The sequence below is a fragment of the Panthera onca genome, chromosome F2 (assembly GCF_046562875.1).
Source record: "Panthera onca isolate mPanOnc1 chromosome F2, mPanOnc1 haplotype 2, whole genome shotgun sequence".
Classification (NCBI taxonomy): domain Eukaryota; kingdom Metazoa; phylum Chordata; class Mammalia; order Carnivora; family Felidae; genus Panthera; species Panthera onca.
Genome location: NC_138356.1, coordinates 54,863,727 through 54,889,750, shown reverse-complemented (window position 1 = coordinate 54,889,750; position 26,024 = coordinate 54,863,727). Strand labels below are relative to the sequence as shown.

At 42.2% G+C, this 26,024-nt stretch overlaps 1 protein-coding gene across 3 annotated transcripts in view; it reads left to right on the top strand.

Moving 5' to 3' along the window:
- Window positions 1-26,024, top strand: part of SYBU (syntabulin) — a 112,314-nt gene that overhangs the window by 26,783 nt on the left and 59,507 nt on the right. For 2 of the 3 annotated variants that reach the window (XM_060611172.3, XM_060611171.3), the window contains exons 2-3: window positions 12,341-12,424; window positions 14,145-14,349. In XM_060611172.3, coding sequence (XP_060467155.1) covers window positions 12,401-12,424; window positions 14,145-14,349 — 229 coding nt within the window. In that variant the 5' untranslated portion in view covers window positions 12,341-12,400. Of the gene's footprint in view, window positions 1-8,471; window positions 8,615-12,340; window positions 12,425-14,144; window positions 14,350-26,024 lie in introns of those variants that run through there. The other variant, XM_060611170.3, reaches the window with a different exon arrangement.

The window sequence follows — 26,024 nt, the reverse complement described above, 5'->3', positions numbered from 1 at the left end:
TAGGCAAAAGACCCTCAGAAAACCTCAGGTGTGAAGAAGAACCATATTCTTCTAATACAAAAAAGGAAGCAGAATTTTCTACTCAAATTCTCTCTGTAAATCGCCATTATCTCTAACTCTATTTGTAAATTATGGAGACGGGACTGGTTTGCAGTAAAGTGTATTAATAGAAGTATTCTGGCAAAATAGAATGAAAAAGTGAGTACGCTTCTTATCATTAAGGGGTTGTTGTGTGTCCATTTAGGTGTGTTTTGTTTTTGTTTTTAGAGAAAGTGTGCAAGCAGGAGAGAGGGGCAGAGAGAGAGAGAGAATCTTAGGTAGGCTTCACACTAGGCCTCAGTGTGGAGACTGATGTGGAGCTTAATTCCACGACCCTGGGATCATGACCTGAAGCAAAATCAAGAGTTGGATGTTCAACCGATGAGCCACCCAGGTGCCCCAAGTTTTTAATGTGTGTAGAAATAGCAGTGCTCTATGGAAAAGGGATTCATGGGACTCAACCAAGGGGAAGAAAGATTTGCTGTATTTTCACTTGACCACATTTCTTAATTTCGGAGAAAAAAATACACATCTGTCCAGCATTAATAAATAGTATCATTTTGTCATGTTTATGCTTTGCATTTTTATTTTTGATTTATCTTCAAATGTTGTTTAAAGGTGGAAATTGAAGTTATTAATATTAAGGTCATGTCATTATCCCATAAATGTAAAATGATCATGTTTTATGTTATTATTTAAAAATTGCCCAAAAGGATGCAGCATGGTTGGATGGGGTTCATTGTTCTGCCTTTATTTTCCATGGCCAGGCAACAGTCCCAGCATTGTTGAGGGCACAGAGTAAAATTTAAAAATTATATCTATTTCGACTGCCAAGCCAAACTACTTAAATGTCCACTAATATTTACCAGGGTTCTTGGCACATACCAAGGAAAGGCTCAGTTAATATTTGTTGAATAAATAAAATCAGTTATTTATAAAAAGTCTGGAATTCACAGGATAGGATTTATAACAATGAAAGTGTAACTCTGTAAGGCAGTTCTTAGGTGAATATTACAGAAACTGCCTAATTTTTATTTGCTTCAGCTCCAGTGTGATTTTTAAAAAATACCATTTCGGATATCTGTTATTGCATAATTAAAAGCCAAAAATGAAAAACAGAAGATTCTTAAGTCTATATTTATTCTCCATCTGCAGCACTTCATGGTCCTTTCCCATAGACGTGTTTCTGAATTTAGAACTCTGGGGAGAGAACTACTGGCCTTAAGGTAGACAGAAAAAAAATCGTAATTTATATGCAGAAATTATAGATGTTTACTATGAGAAATGCAAGCACATTGGTTTTAACAAACTCACGCTTCTATACTTAGCATCTCAAGCATTAGGAAACTGTCTGCTCTCAAGTGTATATAAGAAGGGTTTATAGTGTGGGATGTTCTAGTATTCTCTTGTCCCAGTAACTATTTATTATAAATTTTCCAAGTTTTAACATAGATCTACTTAAGGCATTTATACAGTTGAAAAAGTTGCATTTTCCTGAGTTTATTATTTAAAAAAAATACAGCAATGCAACCATATGAGTATTTAAAAATATAAATGCCATTGTCTTTTTAAAAAATAAATCCTCATCTAAAATTGTTTTCTATTTTAATACTTAAAGTCAAATAAGTGGTAGGGAGGAAAGGAGGGAAAACTATAACAAGGAGTCAGGGGAATACTTTTTCAAAGAGCATGCTATGAATTCTCACTTGAGAGAAGTGAGTCTATTAGAATAATGAAGCTAAGATTAATATTTTATAATAAATAGGATGAAACATATGTATTATCTCTGGCAGAAGCTTTTCAAGTTATACTAATTTGGAAGTCATTATTTCACTTGATCACTAAAAAATTCTTTTGAATTGCCCTTCAACTCATGTTACTAGCCCAAAAGCTAACACAACTCCCATGTTCATCTTGTCTTTAATATGGATTTATCTTTCCATAATACTATCCACCCGTATGGTTACAGCAGAAAGCATTTTCAAAGCCAGAAATCATTCTCTTCTATTTCACACTCAAGACTGGAGTAAATTCATGACTCTAACAAGTCATATTTTTCAATGAATCTCTCTGAAGGGCAATAGTAACCAGATGGTGGTGGTGGGAGATGGAAGTTAGAGGTTGGAAAGTGTTGTAGGTGGAAGAAACAACATTTGTGAAAGTCAAAGGTAGAATACAAGGATTAGATCATGAGAGACCTTGCAAGCCATATGTTAGTGTATGAATGTTATATTCAAGGCAATGGTGAGCATTGAAAGGCCTCCACTGGGGCCAGGAGATGCAGGGTGGGGTAGAGAGTGATTAGATCTGCACTTTTAAGAGATCACTGTGGCTACTGTTTAAAAATGTACTGAAGGAGACAAGTCTGTAGGCCAGGTTAGAAATCCAGACAGGAAAAGATGTAAAGAAATGAACATGTTTTAAAGATAATTAACAGGTTGAAAAGCTATGACTTCAGTTCCAATTAGTTGTAAAGGAGGAGAGAGAAGAGCTCAGAGTACCACCCAGCTTCCTGGGTCTGCAGGATAATAGCATTTATTAATATAGAGAACACAGAAGGAAGATTAGCTTTTAGAGGAAATATGATAGATTCAGTTTGGAATATAGTGAGTTTGTGGACTCTATAGCATACAAAACTCAAGATACCCAGATGGCTTATGGGATAGTCATGCAATAGAGATGTGAATTTGTAGAATTTATGGAATATCTGCCTATAAGTAATAATTGAAGCAATTAAAAGGAAAGATATTACTTAGGGAGGGAAGATAGGATGAAAATATGAGAGGGTCAGAGCTAATAACTGAGGAACATCAATGTTTAAGGAATGGCCAGAAAGGATACAGGAAAGGGGGGAAAAAACAAGAGGGCTGAGTTACAGAAGGAAAGCAGTTTTCAAAAGTGTGGGAGTGTTTATCCTAAAGCCTGTTGAGAGGTCAAGATTAAGATAAAAACTAGCCATTAGATTAAACCAAATGGAGGTAATTTTTTACTTTGGGCATGAGCTCTTGACAGAGTGGTGGTACATCCATGAGTAGAGTGAAAGGGCAAGGAGAATGTGAGACATGAGAACATAGACTCTTTCAGGGGTTTGATGATGAATGGGGAGAAGCTACTGGGTAGTACTAGAGAGATATAAGAGTTTAAGAGAGTCATTTATTTAGTTGGGAAAGGACTCATCATGTTTAAATGATGATGTGAACTCTCTGATAGAAAAAGTAAGTTAAAGTTATCAAAAATAATAATAGCTAATAATCACAGTGAACAGCCATTGAGTGCTTGATGTACCCTAGACACTCTTCCAAGTTCTACACATGTATTAACTCTTCTGATGTTCATAGTAACCCTATGAGGTAGCTACCATGGTTGCCCCATTTTATAGATAAAGAAATAGAAACCTGGAGTCTTAGAAGGACTAACTGATGGGATAACTTTAAGATGTGGAAAAAGTGGGACTCAAAGCCCAAGTAAAAGAATTACCCTTGTACAGAAGAGGGATAACTTCCATTCTGAAGGACCAGAAATGGAGAGGTTGGGGTGGAAGCAAGTGAATTTGTAGGTTTGGAGGCAAGAGATTGAGACAGCTCTCTTAATAGCTTTTATTTTGTTAGGAGATAAGGGCATCTGAATAGCATGAAGGTGGAGTTGGTAGGCCAGTAGATTTAAAGTGTGGGGGTTTCAGATAGACCCTGTGGAAAATAGGAGAGCATGCTGATGAAGGGCCTTAAAATGATTGCCAGGCAGCACTGAAGTCCCCCTGCAGCTGGAGAGCAAGTCTGGCTGTGTCATCCATCTGCAGGCATGTGGGGCTTACCGCCTACCCTGTGCTCAGCTTCAGGTCAGAGGAGAGGTAGTGCTGTTAAGAGTGTCAAAGGAGTGCCTGGGTGGCTCAGTCGGTTAAACATCCGACTTTGGCTCAGGTCATGATCTCATGGTTCTGTTGAGTTCAAGCCGCGTGTCTGGCTCTGTGCTGACAGCCTGGAGCCTGGAGCCTGTTTCCGATTCTGTGTTTCCCTCTCTCTCTGCCCCACCCCCACTCACACTCTGTCTCTGTCTCTCAAAAATAAACGTTGAAAAAAAATTTTAAAGAGTATTCAAGAAAGATCCAGAAGTCTTGGCCTTGAGTCCACCATGAAGTTAGAAGATCTTGGAGGCAAACCAAGCAGGTAGGGGGTATGGAAGAGGTGAGGGATGTAGATCCATTTGGTAGGCACTTGCTTGCACCCTCTTCAGATGTAGAGTTTAATTAGGAATGGATTGTGTCCAAAGGTTTAAAAAAAAAAAAAAAAAGGAATGGATTGTGTCCAAAATTCTGAGATCTATTTTTGATCTTTGAAACAGTAAATGGAAACTCTGTACTTCCTGCTTAATTTTTCTGTAAACCTAAAACTGCTAAAAGATGGAGTCTAATAATTTAAGAAATAGATCTGGAAATATAAAGGGTAGGGAATATCTGAATATGACTTACAAATATGACTTCCCTTGCTTGTCTACAGTGGCTCAGCAGAAAAAGAGAAGAAAAGCATTTGGAACTATTTGTATGTCAGACCACAAAGTACATACTTATTATCACGCCCACGTATTCAGTTACGTGTAGCCTTAAACTTTAGAAATTTTCTGTAAGTGATGGAAGTTTGAATAAGGCCACTGTTAAGGTTTGTTATGAAGACTTGGTTGCAAACCAAAAGGAAAGACTTTACCTGTCAGGAAACAATTCACTAATGAACCAATAGGTGGCAGTATAACACGGTGTTCTTGAAATTTTAAATAATATTGCTAATTAAAATATTGGTTGAAGCACCAGATATGTGCTTGATGCTGTATTAGGTAATCAAAACTCTGAAACAAACCCTTTTCTTCCAGAAGATTACAGTCAAACAGTAAAGATTCAAGGGGAAACCTAAAGCTTCTCTCTGTATCAGTCCATCATAGGCTAGTATGTAGAGTAGCAGGTCTCTCCAAGTAAAAAGAAGAGTGGGGGCGGGGGGGTGGGGGGTGGGGGTGGGAATGAGGGAGTGAAGGGCTAGGAAGGGGAAGGAAGGGGAAAAGAGAAAACAGAAGAGGACAGGAGAGAGAGAAAGGAACTCTACATGGGCCAAAGTTATAATAGGACCTATCCGTCCTTTGAAATTCGTTTTAAAACACCCCTGGAAGCCTCAGACCCCAGACTAATGGGGATACTGGCAAGCCCTCAGGATATTGATCTATCAAGATGCTAACACAGTGAGTAGTGTAGCAGCTTATGGCCATGCCCATATCTTCTCTACTGGGCTGTGAGATACTTGAGGACAGGAAGCTGTTCATCTTTGAATACTCTGGAAACAGTATCTGAGCCAGTGTGTGGCTCAGAATAGGAATGAAATAAACACGGATGGATGGATGGATGGATGGATGGATGGATGGATGGATTGTTGGATGATAGGTATCAGGTCATTTATCATGCCTTCCACCTTTTTAATCTTATTTTGGGAAGAAAAGTCCTGTCAACATCTTTTCTCATGAAAAATTAAGTTTCTTTCTATCTCATAAGTCACCTGAGGAGAAACTTTAGTGTATGTGCTCCTGAAGCAAGCACTTGGGGAAAACCTTAGTGCTTCCCTTTAATAAAAGTTAAAATAAAAATCTTCAGGATAAGGAGAATATGAAAAAGCAAGCAGGAGATAGAAATGGTGGTTGATCCTGAGGGAGAGAGGGTATCTATTAAGCTGTACCATGTGCCCAACATAAATGATAGGCTTTGCAGTTATTCTTATCTAATCCTTACAATAGCACTATGAAGTAATTACTGTTATTAAGTCCATTTTATAGGTGAGAAAATGAGGATCAGAGAAGTTCATTTCCCCAAAGACATTAACTTGTACAAAATGTTCTTTCTTCTTTCTGTCCTTCCCTCCCTCCATCCCTTCCTCCCTTCCTTCCTTCCTTCCTTCCTTCCTTCCTTCCTTCCTTCCCTTTCCTTCCCTTCCTTCCTTCCTTCCTTCCTTCCTTCCTTCCTTCCTTCCTTCCTTCTTTTAATTAATATGCACTTATCATATGCTGAGTCCTAGAGGGGTTAAGGTAATCTAAGGCTACCCAGTCAGAAAGAGGCAAAGAAGGGCCTGTGGGACAAGAGAATCCATGTCCTTTATTAAACTACTTTCTTTTCAATACAGATGTCTTTGCAGACTTCAGGAAACTCATTTCACTCTCCTGTTATCCCTTGAATCAGCATCGTATCATGGCAGGCCACTAGCTGGGCTTCTATTTGAAAGGGACACAGATGTTTCTCTACCACCCTCTGAGTTGAGGTCATTCTCAAGCCTTGAATTTGCTAATTCTCCATCATATTGCTGGCAGCTCTTCATGAAACATTTGGCTGGTCCAGCAACCACTAGGGCCAGGAACCTGGGAAGATACCCTTGAGCTTCTGAGTGTCTGGCTGCAGCCCCAGCTGTTTGTCAACAGTGGTAAGGAGGACCAAGAGCCTAATATCCTGTATTAGTGCCCAATCACAGGAAAACAGAGGGGAATAACTTCTGGGAAAACAATGGGCATGGGAGCTTACCACAGCCATCCAGAAATAGCCAGATGCGATGGCCTCAAGAGGCCCCAAGTGAGAATTTTATTCTCATTTCAACAGTCCTGTTTTTGATTCACGATAGATAAGCCTGAAAGCAAATACACAAAAATGCTAACAGAAGGAATATGGATAACTGAGGTTAGGGCAATGAGATGGTGAGTAATATTTTTCTTTTCCCAAATTTTGATGATGTGGTTTTTATATCTTTAAAAAGAAAACATTAAAGCTATCTTTAAAGAAAAAGTACTTCTTTTCCCCTTTGATTAAACAGTATTCTAGAAATAGCTAAAGAGGACACACAGGCAGATGAAACAACATTGGCTAGTTTCCCAAATTCTGGATTTATTTTTCTGCAGGAAAGTGGCTACAACTACATAACAGGGGCTAAATTTACTCATTAGGTCACAGGATTTCAGGTGATGAGGGAAAGTCACAGCAGTGTCCTAGGAGGACTCCAAAAGTATAACTGGCTTGCTTGGTGCTTCAAGATTTCCCCTGGACTCCTGCAGCTACCATCACAGGAGTTGGCCTCTAGGGGTGCTCTGCTCCATTTTGCTATACTGCTCTGGCCCCTTGAGTAGACAATCTCAAAATCCTTCCCCACTCCCCCATCTTTTAGCAGAAATAAAGGCAAAATTTCAAAAAAGAAGAAGGACAAGGAGAAGAACATTTACTAGAAAGCTGAATGGAAAGATCATGGAAATAAACGATATAATGGAAAACAGGTTCTTTTATCTTAATGTAACTCAAATCTAGCCACAGATCTGCTTTCTGGGAACTTAGATCATACATTTCTTTTCTAAACCTAGACTGATGTGGATGCTGCATGAATCCTTCAGAGCCTCCACCTGCTCTGCCCATTCCATGTGTGAAAAGACTCTCAGCCTCATCTTCTCTCCAGGTCGCTGCTTCCCCGCCCTGGGCTCAGGCAGCTTTCAACAGCCTGTGCTTCTCATACTTTCTGGTCTCTTGGTCTCCTAAGAGTGGAAGATGATTTTCTCTCCACCCAGAATTCAGCCTCTGGATTTAGGCCTTCCTATGTCTACCTTACAGATAACTTTCTTTGCCCTTTCTGTAAATCTGTAAGACCCACACATCTTGCTGTCTTGTCCAGTCATTTGAAGCTTTTCACTAGGTAAATGTCAAGACTCAGTTTCTCCTATTTGGGTGACAACCTTGACACTCACACTTTCCAGAGCATCTTAGTTTTAGTTGTTTGAATCTACTGCCCCAATAAGTATACACATACTTGTCCAACCACGTGTCCCCAATTTGTTCAATACAATCACCATCCCTATGTCTTTGGCTGGTATCTGTCCCTATTCTTAAAAATGGGCAAAAGGCCACAAACAGCAGATGGCATTTGGGGAGGATTACCTCATGTTTGCTCCCCCATCAGACAAGTGGAAGATGGTATCTGTACCATCCTTCAAAGCCCCCAACCCTCAACCTCTCTGCCTCTTCAGCTGGACTTTTCCTTAATTCCCGTTCTTCATCTGTGAGATGCCTCTGACTGAGGGCTCTGCAGAGCAGAAATAAGTGACACACTCTGAACCCATTGGCTGTTCTAGCTGGCCCTACTTCAGGCTACCCACTCCCCTCTCTGACCCAGGTACTCTCTGGCCCCCCTCCTCAGGGAGAGATCTTGTAGAATTCTACTCATTACAGTTTTACAACAGCAAAATCCCTTAACCATAAAGTAACATTAACACACATAATGTAAGAGGAGGATTGATCACTCACACACACTTCTAAGGGGAAATGGACTGCTCTCTCCCTGGTGAGAAAAATATGGGTCTCCACCCCACCACAAAAAATCCCAGGATGCCCCAGAATGCAGTTTCTTCTCCTCATGACGTGTTGTAAAGCACGTCAGCTGCTCCTTGTTGCTGTGCAGATCACCCAACATCGGGTCACTGAGACAGAAGGCAGCGCTAGCTCACACAGCTGATAGGATTAGGAGATGGTGCTTTGTCAGCCTTGACTGAGTCCGGAGAAGCCCTCAGCATACACACACAGGTGAGCTGTGAGGGAGAACAGAGGTGGGGGGTACTGCAGTAGGTCTCGGTTGTATGGTGGAGATGTTTTCTCTTTGCAGTGCATTTATATATATTGTCTTTTCTCTTAAGTTTGCAGGCTGGGGGGTTCCTATCAATAAAAACCTGTCCTTTTTCAGTTCTTTAATTTCAGGAATTGGCCACATGCACCTCATAGGATTTTTGTGAGGTTCAAGTGAGGTTCTAAAAATAGAGCTCTGAAAATATAAAGTTTTGTATAAATGAAAGAGATTATTCATTTGATAACTATAAATTTCACATAAACAAAGAATTAAATAATATATCCTAGATTTGGGGGGCATAATTACCTGCACATTCTTCTTTTCTCCCCAAACTATAACACCCTATCTTTCCAGTTCCTTCCCAGGCCTGGGCATGGATATTATTTATAATCTAGATGGGTTCTAGTCTTCTAAAGCAGCTGATATTTTCTAAAACCTAGCATTACACTCATCTCTAAAGGAGAAACCACAAAATTACAAAATGAGACTACAAAATAAGTAAGTAGAAATGGAAAATGATGCATGAGAATATTTTAAAGCAGATGAAAGATGAATATAATATGCTATAATAGATTATATGTCTTTGGTGGTATAATCCAAACGTTATAAGACATTTCTGTTAATGACATGAGAAACACTTGAATGAAATTAAAGGCAGCATAGATATTATCATTTGTAAAACTTGCCTTTTAGAACAGCAGAAAAACAGGCTTGGGTTCCAAAAGTACAGAGCTAAGAGACGTTAGAACACTAAATCATCAGCCTTTCCCTCGGCAGGGTTGCTATGGTGACAGCGGGGCTACTGCACAGCCTCTCACTGCCTGCACTTCTGCAGTAAAAGCTTTCACTGAACACATGTTGGATTTTTTAGGCACACACCCCATCATCAAATACAAAGACATATTGGAAGCAGCTTTATCTGAGTCGTTTGCAAAACAGAAGTTGCCTATTTTCTTTACCCTGTACTGATGGACTCCTTATGGGCTTATAGAACTCACTCATTCATCACCATTCATTTGACTGTTGTATATTGAGTGCCTTCTGTATGACAGGACCTGTACTAGGTACTGCCTGTGATCCCTGGCGAAGACAGACCAATAAATAGGGAATTCTTATACAAGATCTTAACAGCTCTCCTGGGGTGAATTTAAAACAGGTGTCCTGGAAATATGTAAGGACTGACCTTGGAGGGTCAGGGAAGGTTTTCTGGAAGAAGCTGTTTCTAAAATGAAACTTAATGTATCTTTAGGAGTTGAAGGGGGGTTAAGGGGAGTCAAATGCAAGAAATGCTTTAGACAGAGGGACCAGCATGTGAACAGTTTCGAGGAAAAATAAAACATGACACCTCCAGAGAACTGAAAGTTCTACAGTTTGAGGGTTATCCATTTGTAGGTGGAGCAGAGGTTGGGAAGGGGGGACAGAGAGGACGAGTAGGTAAGGAGGGAGGATGGTGGATGAGGAATGGTAACAAATGAGATCAGAGAGGTAAAGAAGGCCAGATCATGAAAGGCCTCTGTGCCACATTCAAGAGTTTGAATATTAGAGGACACCTGAGAAGTGATTAATGAGTTTTAATGAAGAAACATGGCTTGATTTGGCCATTCAGAAAGGCCTTGTGGAAAAATTTAAAAACTGGCAAGAAAGGAATAAGAGGCACGATTGGGAACAAGACAACTTCTGTTAGACCATTACTGCAATCATCTGGGATGTTTGTGGTTTAGACTCTAAATGCAGATAATAGAGTGGAACGGTAGACAGAAGAAATCAGATTCAAGATATTATTACTAGAGTATCATGGAGATGACTTGGTGGTTTCTGCTATGTGGGGGCTTTATGAGGGAGAAGAAAAAGTCAAGAATGACTCTGAGGTTCTGATTTGGACAGCTCAGTGGGGAGTGTTTCTACTATGAGGCCCCCAGACTCAATTCTCAATTCTCAGTAGTGAATTCAGAAGCACATTTTGGCCTTAACAGTGCATTTCTATATCATACTATATGTCCTTGGGCACATAATTTTGGAAATAATAGACTGTAGGAATCATCACTTTTCTGAAGTCCTTATCCAAGACAATGTGGGTATAGAAAGTATGAATTAATCACCCCCTCTTTCCAAATAAAGAACCCTAAGACTACCAGGCTCACTGCTTAAGGAATCTAAGTAGATTGAAAAGTCATGAAGATGTATGCGATAAAATTTCTTTAGGAATATAGGAAAAAGGCAAATTGATTTCTCTAATGCTCTGATTTCAGGCTCTCTTTGGACTCACACTGCGCATTCCTAGATTTGAGATTTGAGGACTCGGAAAAATGCTGTCTGCAGGACAGACAGATGGGGATGGTGGTGGTTCAAATATAATTTTCAAGGATTATAGTCCTCCCATGTACAACACTGTGTGTAAGGATCAGACTGTGTCCTGTCCACATTGCTACTTAGAATATCCTCCAATTCTGAGTAAAGGACATCTGTTATTATATATGTTGACTTGCGTAAGATTAACTGTAGTAATTGTAATAAGTAAGGCCCATGACCCAGCTGATGATGTCTATTTTAAGTCCTCAGTTGGACAGATTTTAAGCTTTTTGAACAAATTTGTATGTCTCACAAATGCTTTTTCTGTCATGTGAGAGGCCTCAGCAAATACTGAATGGGTGACCTGAACGTGACTCAACTGCCCTTTGGAAAGTTCTGTTCAGTCAGCTGGGTACAACTGTTTTATTTTCCTCATCTAATCCTCACAGCTACCTTCGAGGTAGATACTATTATTATCCCTCAATTAAACGAGGGTAAACTTGAGGTTCAGAGAGGTCAAGAACTTTAAGGTAAAGGCATCGGCTGGAAGAGAGTAGTAGAGCGCTGGGTTTCTGAGTTCAGGTGTAGTGCCCTTCCCACAGCAGTGTGCCCCGGGGCGCATCCCCGGCCACCGCTTCAAGGCAGAGATGGAGAAAAAAGGCTGCCCTCGCCTTTAAACAGCCTGGCTCTCCAAGCCCTTGGGAACCGGCCCCGTCGTTTTTTCCCTGCACTTTCTGATGTAAATCCCCCAAGGAGAATCTCGGCCTTTGAGATCCCTGCACGAGCTGCTGTGTCAGTCCTGCAGCATTGGCATTGGCTTGGCTGGGGTCCGGGTGCAGGGGGACCCGCCCCATCTCTCTCGGGCGAGGTAATTGTGGGGAGCCGTATGTTGACTAAAAACCGAGAGGGCAGGGAGGGGCCGCGAGGGAAAAAACTTTCTCCATTTTGGCTCTTCGTGGTATCGCAGTTTTTCTCCGTTTTTCTCTCAGACGTGCACCCCCTTCAAACCGGACCCTAAGGTGCCAAAGCGAGGGGGTCGGGCACCTCCAGGCTGGAGATGTTCGGAGCCCCGGCCTGCCCGCTTCGGGTCGGGCTCGGCAGAGCGGGAGGGGCGCGCGGTACTAGGGGCAAGTGCCGGCGATGAGGTCGGGCGGGCGGACCCGACGAGCCGCCCGGGGTCCGGCAGGTGACGGGGGTGGCGGGGAGGAGGCAGCGGCGCCCCGGGAGCGGCCGCGGGCAGAGGCGGCGGCACCACGTGTCCGGCCGGGGCGGGGCGGCCGGGCGCGCCCTCGGAGCCGAGCGAGCGGCGGTCGCGGCGGCGGCGCGTCGGCCCCGCCGCACCCGCCGCCCGCACCCCGCGCCGGCTCAGCGCAGTGTCCTCGCTCCCGTGCCCGCAGGTGCCTCCTCCTGGACGGCGGCGGCGGCGGCGGCGCGGAGACCCGGCGGGCAGCGGAGCGATGGGACCCCTTCGAGAGACCAAGGTAAGTAAGGCACGTCGTGGGGGCGCGGGGGGGCAGTGTCCGCGCGCTCCGCGGGGCCCCCGAGCGGGTCAGGTGAGAGCTGGAGGGGTGGCGTACGAGTCGCAGGGAACAGGGACGAGGAGGTGGTGGGGACGATGGGAAGGCAGAGGACATTTGTTCAGGTGACGATGAGACCCAGGAGGTGGAGAGATGGTACCGGAGGAAAAGATTTGAGGGGGTGACACGAGGATTAAAAGATTGACTTTGGAGGGTTAATCCATCTCCTGAAAATGGGGATTTGGGATCTAGCTCTCAAATGATGCCCGGTTAGTGATGTGAATAAAAAGGATTTGGTGTACTGGTGACTGAGAAATAAGATCCCCAGCATGTCAGCGACCCAGCATTGGTTCAGGGTCTGCAGTGTGCCCGAGAGTGGCTGACGTGTGATACCTGCTGGGTGACTGATGTGCAGAGCAAATCCAGAGGCTGGGTGCGGCTTTCGCCCTGGATGGGGTAGATGCCTCAGCGACCTCAGGAGTTCCCGCGGCTGAGGCTTTCCCTTCAATTCCTGCACTGTGCAGACCTCCCAGAGATGTTTACTTTGGCAGCGACCCTTCCTGGTAAGCCGGTGGAAATGGGCAGGAGGTCATGTTTCCAAATAGTGTTTGTTACTAATCCAAAGGCCTTTTTCGATTGCAGAGGTTGGAGGAAGCAGTCAGTTTTTTGCAAAGAGCTCCTCCTAGGAATCCATTTTAATAAGGCAGGGCGGTGGTGACCCCGAAAAACACTGGACTTAAAGCTTGTTCTGCTTTTAGATGATATGCCTTGTTGGCTAAGCATCTTTAGCTCTTTTAGCCTCAGTTTCCTCATCTGTAAATAGGGATTTAAATTAGTGTCCTCTCTATGGCCTGGGTTGTAAAGATCAAATGAGGTAATGGTTGGGAAAGCACTTGAAAAATTGGAACACCCTGCCAAAATATTACTTTTTTATGCATTTTTAAAACCAAGGCATGGTTCTGTATTTAATGCTGTGTTTTTAAGAAGAGAGAGAGAAAACTCTCTTCTCATGGGTGTTCTGTAAGGAAAACAAAAGCTAACCAGGATGTAAAAGGTGGAGCCATCTTACTGGGTATTGGGTTTTTGTTTGCTTTTCTGTTGGCAACAAGCCTTGTGTACCAGGATATTAATGAATAATTAAGATCCTGGCCGGAAGAGGAGGGATTTGAAAGATAAGCCTGAATGATCCATCAAGAAAGAATTGTTCCAGGTATAGGGGGCTACTTTGTGAGGAGACAGGAAAGAACAAGTCAGGGAAAGCAAAATGGAAGTCTAGAGGAAATCAAGTAATAAGCTGGAGTGTGCTGTGAGTAATAAAGAGCCTTTGAGAGAAGCAAAAGCTTGAATGTGATGGAAGAAGCCAGAGAGGGAAGGTGAGTTAGGAATCGCATGGGAGGAGGGAATGGCTTTCCTGCTAATGAGTGGAGGTGTGTGCGTGTGCATGCACACACATGTGTGTGTGCACACACACCCACGCCCAAGTGTGTGGTCTTCAGAAGATTTGAAGGATTAGCTCAGTGGCAGAGTTTTGGTGTTCACTGAAGCAACTGAGATAAGGAGTACTTTGTAAAGATACAGTATTCAGAAAGGTGATTTCTTAGAAACCGAACCCAGAAGGAACAAACAGGAGTTAAGAGGGGGAAACAAGTTTCCTATTGTTTTCTTTTTAATGTCTGATTTTAAGAAGGAGCAGAGAGTGCAGCATCATGAGAAGGAGATTTCCAGAAGCCGAATTCCCCGTTTGATTCTTCGGCCCCATCTGCCCCAGCAACAGCACAAAGTGTCCCCAGCCTCTGAGTCTCCCTTCTCTGAGGAAGAGAGCAGAGAGTTCAACCCCAGCAGCTCTGGGCGCTCAGCGAGGACCATTAGCAGCAACAGCTTCTGCTCAGGTATAGTACCCATGGGAGCCACACACGATCACCAAGTTTGTGCTCTGCTGGTGCACTGTGAATGGACTGGAGCATGCCCCTTAGAGCCTAGATCTGCACTTCTATTATTAGGATGAATTGTCTGAGGTTGCACCTTTTTGGCTGTTTTGACCTTCACATATAGCAGTTTCATATGGCTCAGTCCTGATGGAAATTCATACCTATTTTTACATATTTTTCTGGTTTATAATTTACCATGTGAAATCTAACTTCTTTTCCTTTGACCGTTTAAAAAACTATTCCTTTGTTCACTCTGGGAAATGTATTTGCTTGCATTTTATACCAACAGCCTTTATAAACCTGTGTACTTCCAATTATGGAATCCCCAAAGATAAAACAACTTCTAATGAATGAGGTCAGGATCAAGGAGGTTTATATCCCGGGGCTAGGCCTGACCTTGTAGTTTAGAGGAAAAGAGCACAGGCTTTGTCATGTGCCAGACCTGAGCTGGAAGGCCTGATCTTTTCACTATTTACAAGTTGAATGACCTTGGGCAGGTTGCTTAACCTCCTTGAGCCTCAGTTATATCCATAAAATGGGATGATAACACCTACCTTGTAGAGTTGCTGTAAGATTGAATGAGACCTAAAGGTAATCCTAATGCAGTACCTGATTAATAGAAGCACTTAATAAATGATGGTTCTTAATAAGATGAACTATGGATGTCAGTTTTGGCACATGATTAAGGAAGTTTCCTTAAAGTTGTGAGCTCATTTGGCAAAGGCATAAATCTCTTCTGAAGATGCCACCATTATCACTTGACAGAGCCTGTTATAACCCATTAAAACATGTGACTTGGAAAGACTTGTATTCTTTGAGAAGTATTTGGAAATTGGGTAAACTTTAAAAGAGTGACTGTCTTGTTAGTAATGAAGAATGTTTCATAGTGGCTAATTTTTAGGGCTTACTCAGGGAAAATGTAATTTTCTATTAACACATGTATGAGAGGGAACATAGGAATCAAGATGCTATGATTAATGCCCCAATTTAGCAGGATTCAATATTATTTTTAGTATCAGTAACTATGTTTTTCAGTGTGCTTTTAAGTGCAGCTTTGGATTTCTTATATACTTTGACAAAATAATCCCCATCCCATGCATAAATTGTACATTAGAAATACTGTACTGACAATTTTTTATTTTTCTTTGTAAAGCCTCAGATGCTCTGCTTGATTCTGAAAAAAAAAATTCTATCAAAATATTATATTTTAAAGCTTATTTCTTACCATTTGGACTTTATGAATCTAATTTAAAGTGGAGACCCACTGATGGTTTTGCTCGGTACTTTTGCAAGAAGAGAACACAAAGATCCCTAGGACCTGGAAACGTGTTTGCAGAAGGCAGTGCTGTTTGCTTTCACTCCATTTTGGAGCTCAGGAATCACTGTGTTTGAGTGTGAATGAACCCAGGGGATATCATTCCAAACTGACACGCTTTGTTTACATAACTCCATTCCACATTTATTCCCGATATTTTCTCCACATAATCATTTTCTCTGTGACTGACTTCAAGGTGAGTAGTGTTAGCAAGGAAAAAAAAAAAAAAAAGGAAGTTGATCAAAACAAAAGAGAAACTCCAAATATATTTTAGAAAATATATTAGGCAAATCAATAAAATTATAAATTTTGGTCATGAATCACTTTCTCCAAGACCCATTCCTGGGTGATTTCTCCTTCCCAGGAGACCTGTCTCCCACTAAGGCCCTAATGCTGTACATGAAAATCGAAAGTAGATATTGATCCTTCTGCCATTAACTAGCTGAGAATTGAGTGGCAGAAGCTTCTAATTATGGGTGTCTATAAACCTGTCTTTCCATCGTTAGCCTTGCATGCAGTCTCTGAATAGGATTCCCCCTGTTCCTAGGCCTCATCTTTCTGTGTTGGGGCTCCCCAAGGTTTGGGTTGGTGCCTTTCCTTCAGTGCCTTCCTTTCCTATGGAGCCCCGATAGACCCCAAGACAGCTTTGAGTGCTGCGCTAAAATTGACAGGAGCCCCCTTTGGGGGCGTGTTAATGATGCTTTAGGAGGTCAGTCTGGGGATAGAAAATAAATGGGTTTGGTACTATGGGGAGCATTAAAGCTGCAGGCAGTGAGGTAGAGAATGTAAAACACGTCCAGCCAGCAGGGGGAAATAGCTGGTTTTAATCCAGCCACTTTAACACTGAGGCCAGAATATGTGTTGGCTGCTTAATCATGGCAGTTAAGTCAGAGACCAAGGTACAGGCAAACATTAAAAATGCCATCTTCTGTTAGGATTAAATTAAAATAATTTAGAGAGATCTGTTGCTGCCATAGCTTCATTGCCTTACGGTGATCATTCTGCATTAGCTTGTGTTCTTTATAAATCATCACACTGACTAATGTGAAAAGGGACAGGCAGAGCTAGGGGGATTCTTACCATCAGGTATGAAATTGTGGAGGAAAATGGTCCTCAAACACAAAGCGATTTGATTTGAAAATTACACTTTCAGAACTGCAAGCTAGAGACTCTTTTCCCCAAATTCATATCAAAGGCATTGATTGTGAAGAGCTTCATATGTTCTAAGATGCTCAGTTTTTAAAAGAAGGATGTGGTGAGTTTACATGAAGTTAAATTTACTTGATATAAAGAATTATCCTTTATTTTGAGAGTCTGACTTTTTATCCTTTATATATTGTATTATATTATTTTATTATTTTATAATTTTATATTATAACAGAATGTCATGATAGTGGATGGTGGTTAAACTTGAGCAGAATAAATGACAACTCTTTGTTGATGTGTTCCCCACGTCCACCATATATTTTTCTTTTAATTTTACTGATCTGTGAAATTACAGGACTGGGAACCATGTCTTTGCAAAGTGGCCTGTCCATTTTTGCCTACTGTATTCCTTCCCCCACTCCCTGCCTTTCCCCTATCTTCCCACGGGAGCTTTGACAAGGAACATTTAATGACTTGATATTCTATATGCTAATTTGTGTGTTGTATCTATCTCATTTCAGAAAGAAGGAGTTGTGTGTGACCTTTTGCAATTCATTTGGGGTATAATCCCAAAGAGCGCTTCCTTTAATAGCTTTTTAGTAACAGAATTTCTTTGAAGATATGAATGTGTTTTGTGCACTCCAACATCATTCTTCTGATAAAACAGTCTATTCTTTACAGTTTGTATTTGGTCTTCGTCATTGTGACCTTAACTGGGCACAGTAAAGTTTATATGGTATTGGAAGCCAGGCCCTATTTGTGTGCATGGCGAACAAAACATTATATATTCCTAGTAAATATTAACTAAAGTTTTTTTTTAAAGAATACATACAGAAGTATAGTTAATAGTAGGTTAATAGAAACAAAACACCTGCTTTCATGTCCACTCTCGCACTTTTAAAGTTTTTTTAACCAATGGTTTGGTATAGCATCACCCCAACTTCCTCCCCCCCCCACCCTCTTTCCCCTTGTTTCTTGTTTTAACATGCCCACAAGAAGTGACAAAGCTCATATTTGTGAGTTGTGTTCTGGGTGTGGCCCATTGAATCTAGGCCTCTGCCCATTTTTCTCCCCTTTCTTTGTTGGTAGTGAATTTTGTTTGTCATAATACCGTGACTCCAGACATTCTTAGAAAAGCCCATGACCTGGCTGAGTCAGTCAGTCACCTCCATCGGTCACCTGCCATGGTTAGCAGCCTGCTGTGCATTTCCTCCTTGCTTAGTTGAGGTAATAATTACCCCTTACGGCTGGGAGGCAGATGGATTGCTGGGTTTTACTCTAGTTCTCCTTAGGGTGCCTTGTAAATATGGCAGGTGGAACAAATTATGTGTAGAGAACACAGGTTGTTTTATGGGAGACCAGTGATTTCTCGGAGTTATTTCCATGTTGCTAATGTGCACACACAGGTATATAGGCAGGTTTGTGACTTAACCCACTAAAACATGTACCAGGTGGGGTGCCTGGGTGACTCAGTTGGTTAAGCATCTGAGTTCAGCTCTGGTCATGATCTTGCGGTTTGTGAGTTTGAGCCCTGCATCAGGCTCTGTGCGGGCAGCTCAGAGCCTAGAGCCTGGAGCCTGCTTGACATTCTGTGTCTGCCTCTCTCTCTGCTCCTTCCCTGCTCATGCTCTGTCTCTCTCTCTCAAAAATAAATAAACATTAAAAAAATTTAAAAACCTGTATCAGGTCAAGACACTAAATGGTCAAAATCCAGGATTCTTTGCAGTGGAATCCTGAGGAAGGTGTTTGTGGAAAGTATTCTGGTTTTTACAGTGACTGGGAAGAAATCCTTCTTTGAGTGCCAGTGACCTAGAGGTAATCATCGTTGCTATTTGTGGGAAGAACAATTAAGGCAAATTACAACCTGACTAGTGCCCTGCTGTGACATGACAATACCTCCAAAAATTTGCCAGGCCTTGCCAAACAAATATTTCTGCTTTGCTTCTGTCCAGTTGAGGAAGCTTGGCATCTGGATAGAGTAAATCTTTGAACATAATCATCAGAACTGAGATGAACATTTTAAAGTGAAGTGAGCTGCAATCTGAATTACACTCTAATTGAATGACTGCCAACCTGCTGTGAAGAAAAAAACAAAGACCCTAAGACTTTAGTATTATTTTAATGAGTACAGGACCCAGGCACAGTTGCATAATAGATATTTCAAGTGCTTAACTGCCTCAGCCACAGAAATAAGCACCTAATGATATGGGTCACAATATAGGCAATATTTCTTTGAAGATGTGGTGACTGCAATTAGGAGGGCAAGAGCAAAAATTTTTGCCATTTAATAAAAGACCTACTGAGCAGTGGGGATGGTGAATAGTAACCATGATGGAATTGGACCAGGCCTGAGAGCAGATTATGGTACCATGAGAATCTTTTATGTTCTAAAATACTAAGGTTGTTCTAAAATGATCTGAATTGTTTCGCAATTCAGAGAATGGCATTTGTCTACTTTCTAATCCTCAGGAAAACTTTGTTTGAAATGCAGATGCCTTGGCCCCACCCTAACCTATTATCTATTATCACAGAATGGGAGGGACCCAGGAATCTGTATTTTATAGGCTTTCTAGATGACTTATACCTACTGAAGTCTGAGCCTCAATCCTTTGTGGTCTGTGTGTGTTTGGGAATTTTGTATGAGGGACGTGAAGGGTATGCCCCAGTAGCATTGCAAGATGAAGAAAGATCAAAGAAGACAGAAGTGGTGGCCAACCAAGCTGTTTAAACTCATGGCATGGGCAAGGAAAATGCCTCCACATTCCCTGGAAATGATAGCTTCTCACTCTGCATTTATAATTCCTGTGTCATTAGTCTTAGCATTAATATTCTTTATATCTACATTATTGTTGTAACTTGTGTTCAAATGGTAGACAAGTAAAGGAGGAGAAAGTATTTTCCTCCTTTATTTTCCTATGTAATCCTCTCACTGGATTTACTATCTCTAGCATACTTTTAACTCTTTTGCATTTACTTTATTTGATATTAGGAGGATTTGGGGTACTCTGAAAGCAGGTACACTGGATATACTCTTTCTGAATAACCAGTGGATTCACTGAATGAGGAAAAAGAGAAACTGTAGCCTGGGAGTAGCAGAACATTCACCTTTTTGCAAGCTTCCACAAAAATGTGGTGTCCACTAAGCATTTATTAAATGCCTGCTGAGGATCAGGAATTGTGCTAAAGTCATGATGATGAATAAAACAGAGAGACGGAAAAATCAATTCTATTACTGCCTTCACCCTGGCACCAAAAAATAAGTGGGATACCACGTCTGTAGATGTGATTCCCACGCGACTACTTTTACTTACTTGTTTCCCTGTCCCTTTTACTTACGCCCACTCCACACACACTTCTTCCTTGTAATTTGAGTTTGTTGGTCCGTTTATTATCTGCATTGGCCTCTCACATTTCATAAGCCCAAGGATTCAAAGAAGTAGCATTTATTAGTGTGGTGTAGTGGATAAACATGAGCCTTGGCATCCTAGACCTGAGTTGAAAGCATGAAATAAGATTAGAAAGGTGGGCCAGGTCAGATCAGGAAAGGTTTTGTATGCTATGCTAACTTGATCCACGAGATCAAAGATCCATACAGAAACTAGGCTAGTAATGCAAAGGGTGAGGCCACCTGGATAGATCACAATAGAGGGGAGTCTAGAACTGGACAGCATGTGCCCCTTCTCACAATATTCAAATTTAAAAATTCAGGTGTTTTTTTTTAAATATAGTTTATTTATTTATTTTTGAGGGGGGAGGGGCAGAGGGACAGGGAGAGAGAATCCCAAGCTTGAACCCACGAACCGAGAGATTGTGACCTGAGCCAAAATCAAGAGTCAGAGGCTTAACCGACTGAGAGACCCAGGCACCCCTAAAAATTCAGGTTTTTAACTAACTGCCAGCTAAGTAGCATGTATAAATGGCTGGGTGTGGCTCCTGGGCTGCCATATGGCAATTCCTAAAGATCTTGCAGAGCCATGAAAGGGTTTTCAGCAAGGAAGAGTTATGACTGTATTTACAATTTGGAAAAATCTTTCAGATTATATGTTGGACGATAGATGGAAGGAGGTAGGAATGATGGCGAGGAGCCTGCCTGGTTTGAAGGCCATTGTGACAGTCTAGTTGAAGACCAATAAAATGGTATGTAAGAGGATTTAGGGGCTAGAACATACATATATGAGTCCACCAATTACAAGTGGAAGGGGCAGGAAAGAGTTCTATCTGAATTTCCTCTGGTTGAACACAAATGGAGCAGCAGGACTGGGGGAAAAGGACAGTGAGTCAGGTTAACAAGCTCAGATTAAGCTTGATTGCATTTGAGGTAAAGCGAAAGGTCTGGAGCTCCAGAGAGAAGGCAGAGATGTCAGTAGCTGAAGTCAAGGGAGCTGATAATATTACCCAAGGGCAGTGCATGGAGGAAGATAAGAGTCCCAAGGCTAGACTTCTGAGATCAAGCATGAGTATACAGAAAAAGGAAACCAAGGCACCCAAAAAAAGAGTTCAGGGAGGAAGGAGGAGAGTCAGGAGTGACAGTGAAGAAGAGTGTAGCCAACAGGTTCCCCTGTCACACAAGATGAAGGAAGGTATTCTCTAAAAAATGTTCAAGGATAAAACCACTAGGGTATCAGTGATTTTAGGCAGAAACAATCCCAGGAAATTGTGGGGATGGAATCCAAAATGCATCAAGCTGAGATGTGAATGGGAGGTGACAAATACAGTGTAGACAGCTTTTTAAAACAAGCTTAACTGGGATGGGAAAGAAGTAGAATAAAAACAAGTGTTATTTTGGGCTCTTGGGTGGCTCAATCAGTTAGAATGGAGTCTTGGTTTCAGCTCAGGTCATGATCTCACAGTTGATGAGTTCAAGCCCCACATTGGGCTCCACACTGACAGTACGGAGTCTGCTTGGGATTCTTGCTCTCCTTCTCTGTCCCTCTTTCTGCCCCTCCCCAGCTCACTTTCTCTTTCTCTCTCTTAAAATAAATAAACTTAAGAAAAGTGTTATTTATAGTGAAGATAGAGTGTTTATCAAATGACAGGTATTTTGATAAGATTGTTAGGCTGAGGGGAAATAAACAAGAAAGAAATTAAATAAACACACACAGAGATTGAGAGAATGAGTGGAAAAGGTTTAGCTTTGTAACAAACCTGGGGGTGGACCCCAAAAGACATGTATAGGAAGAAAAGAAAGGCTGGAGGTGAATATAGGTAAGTATAGGGTAGGTAGTTGAAGGATACATTTCACAGCTGGGTTAGGTGCCACTATATGCTTCCTCTGTCATACCACATGACCCACCTGGTTTTTAGATTTCATAGTTAGTTACCTGACTCTCCAGTAGACTAAGCTCCGTGAAGGCAGGAACAATATAGTTCCCTGCACTATACCTGACATATAGCAGTTGCTTAATAAGTATTTATTGAAATTTGATAGAAGGCATAATTATGAGTAAGACAAGTGAAGTATTTTCATTCATTTAATAAAATTTACTGAGAGCAGGTACTATCTTAGTAGTTGGGGGAATAACAACTAGAATGGTACCTAATACTCAACTTAATGGGTTTATTAAATGAAGGAAACATTCCTGTCCTTGAGAGTTTGGCATCTCGGTTTAGCATCTCCAAATGTCAAAAAGAGTAATTAATCTCTGTAATAGAACCGTGACTCCAGTGCTCTGGGTAGCTAGAAGAGAGATCTCTTGCTAAGAAAATCAGAAAACGCTCCACTCACAAATCGGCACTTGCAAGGCATGAGAAAAAAGCAGCCCAGGTTAGAGTCAAGAAGGAATTTAGCACAAAGCTACATACTCACATTTCCCAGCACTACAACTGGACACTAGCCACGACCCCACCCTTCCCCCCACCCAGGTGCTTTTGAGAAAGCTCTGGTCTCCTCCCACTGACCCGGGGGAGACGGGGTGCACTTCAGCTATACAAGACTGCTGAGTATGCCTGTACTGGAAGGTGGCTTTGCTGGCTCCCGGGCACAGTAACTGCTCCACATGTCCCCTGTTGCTCGGCTTGGCTGTCTCCTGCTTTGGAGATACTGTGCAGCCCCTCTTCTGCCAGAGGGGAGAGAGACACCAGTGACAGCTGCTCCTCAGCTGCTGGACAGTCATAGTGCCCCAGGCTCCACTGCCTGGGGTCACACTGCTCTGGTTCCAGAAGGAGGCCAGTCCTTTTCAGGCTGACTCCTCTCTTTTTTTTTTTTTTTTTTTTTTTTTTTTTTAATTTTCAGTGTAGTTGACACACAATGTTACATTAGTTTCAGGTGTACAACATAGTGTTTCAAGAACCCTCTGTGTATGCTGTGCTCACAACGCTATTCCAGTACCATTGACTATTCCCTGTGCCGTACCTTTTATTCTTGTGATTTATTTTCTAACTGGAAGCCTATATCTCCCACTCCCCTTCACCCAATTTTCCCTTCTTCCCCTTTCCCTCCCCTCTGGCAACCACCGATTTGTTCTTTGTATTTGTAGGTCTGAATGACCGCTCTTTCTTTTTAGGGAACCCAAACCAAGGTTCCCAGTGCCTCCCAGTGCTGTCATGTGGGCTCATCCAGCACTCACCCCCCTCCCTGCAGAAACTCATCCTTCAGCTTTCCGCTGCTGTCTGAATTTTCCCGGGGCTCCTCCTTTTTCCTGGCTGGCTCTGTCTTTATTCTGTCTCCTTTTGTGTGGGTGACCATACAGTTAGCATTCCTCACAAACTCTAACCCAACCCTCAGAATTCATGAGTCTGTGGACCCTAACCAACCCTTGTATTTATTCTGAGGTGTTTGTGAGGATTATATTTTAATGCTAATTATTGTATTTTTAAAATTCCAAAGTAATAAAAATGTGCAAACCCATAGAGTAGATGTAATCACATTTATAGGACTTATTTTGCTTTGCTTTTTACCAAAGTGAGATCATGCTATATTGATCGGTGATCCTTTCTGTTTATTTGTTAAGTGAATATTTATTGAACATCTGCTGTGAGCAAGACACTATCCTGAGAGCTGACGTAGAGTGATGAACAGTACCCACAGAACTCTGGTCTCCAGGAAGGTGTATTCAGGCAGTACCTGTTCCCGGCATTGCTTGTCAGCACAGAGACGTCCCCTCGTTCATTGTAAGGACAGCACATATTCCACTCTAGAGAGGGACACTATTCAATGCATTCTTCGTAGGTGGACATTTTGTCTGTAGGGTTAACCTTCAAAATTCAGAACCTTATTTTATGAATGTCACTGGAATTAGACTGTTTGTGAGCATATTTCTCTTTCTCTTTGTTCCCTTTTTTAAACAAAGTAAAACCATGCTACACATGTGTTACCTGAAACAATTATTATTTTTTTAATAGATAAAACCCAAAGGTAGCAATTACAGGAACTATGTGAGTATCGCTTTTTCCTTAACTTTTCTTCATTTGTATCCCTTCCTCCTTCCTGACCATCACTATATTCAGATTCTCAGTGTGAGAAAAATAGAACAAAAGGGAAACGATATTTACGTTGCTACAAGACAGCTAAGTTTAACTCAGGTGTCCTTGGAGAGGTTTGCAGTGTCCTTGTTAAAGAGTCTTCAAGAGATGATGAGATAGCTTCTTGATCTGTCTCTGTCTGTCTCCTCTTTCCTTCTGATGGTCCTTCCAGTGCTCCTCCCTCACCTCCCCATCTCCCTCTCTCTCATCTTCTCCCACCAAGGAACCTTTAAAAAAATAACTGAGTCTTTAAAAAGGCATGGCATCAGAAACTGCAAATAAACCCCTATTGCTAAGGAGAGGGAATCAGAAGTATTAGTAACATGCCTATTTCAGAACCATCGTTCCGAAAGGACCAAGCATGGAAAATGGAAGCTTGCAGGACAGATCCCCTCGACACACCACCTGCCGGGCACCCCTGTCTTGGGGCAGTGACAGAGCCACACTGCCCCCCTGTTTCTGCACCTGCTACCCCCTCACCAGAACCCTTCCATAGTGTCCTTTCTCACACTACATTAACTATTTAGTTGGAACCGAGATATTTTCCCCTCCAAACTCCTTCTCCTCTGGCTGCTAACACAAATCAAACATCTTGATGCTTGGTGAAAAACCAAGTAAGGGCCCTTCTTTCCAAAACAGCGTGCGTCCTATGAAGAAATGGACACCTGCCTTCCTTTACTTCACTTACTCTCATCCTTCTCCACCGCCGAAGTATGCACCAGAATGACATTAGGGAGCGCTCAAAGCTCCAAAATAGCTCAGAAATCCCAGGAATGTTTGCATGGGAGATGATTATTTTGTCTCCAAGAAACCAGGGAGACATTCATTAAATAATTACTCCACTCTCCATTTTTATAGATGTAGGTGACAAGTGTTGGTGGAAGGGCTTCGTTGCATTACTTTCCCCAGCTCGTTTCCACCAGCTCACACATACACTCACTCGAGTAGACACATCCTTAAAGGAAATAGGCTCCTTTGACCCCTCATCTCTTTGTGCCTGCCATCCTGTTTCTCCTTTTCACAGCAAAACTCCATAATTTGCCCTTGCCAGGCATGTGAGTGGCCTTGCTGGCCAATCTTTCTCTTGTCTGCCCTCATTTTCTGTGACTTCCCAGCAGCACTCAACACAAATGAACAAGCCCCTCCCTTAGGAAGGATTTTCCTCCTTAGCCTCTGTGGTCCCACCCCTCTGAGGCTCCACCTGCCTCTCAAGTCACTTCCTGGGCACCATTGCTGGCTCCCCCCTCTCCTTGTCCTCACTTGTCACATTGCCCCCTCCTCCTCCTGCCCTCCCCAAGGGCTCCCACCTCTAAATTTGTCAGCTGTAGGATGGTGATGCTTCTGGCCTCTCCCCTGAGCTTCAGGCTCTCATATCCAACTGCCTAGTTGATATCTTCCAGTTCATGGTTAGTTTGTACCTCATAATTAACATATCAAAAACAGAATTCTTGGTTGCAGCACCTACATGCTCATAAACCCATTTTTCTCCAACTCAGAAATGACCACCACGGACCAGTTGCTTACACAAAAAAACCTTGAAGAGGGGCGCCTGGGTGGCTCAGTCATTTGAGCATCCAACTCTTGATTTCAGCTCAGGTAATGATCCATGGGATCAAGCCCCATGTCAGGCTCTGCACTGAGCATGGAGTCTGCTTGAGATTCTCTCTCTCTCTCTCTCTCTCTCTCTCTCTCTCTCTCTCTTACTTTCTTTCTC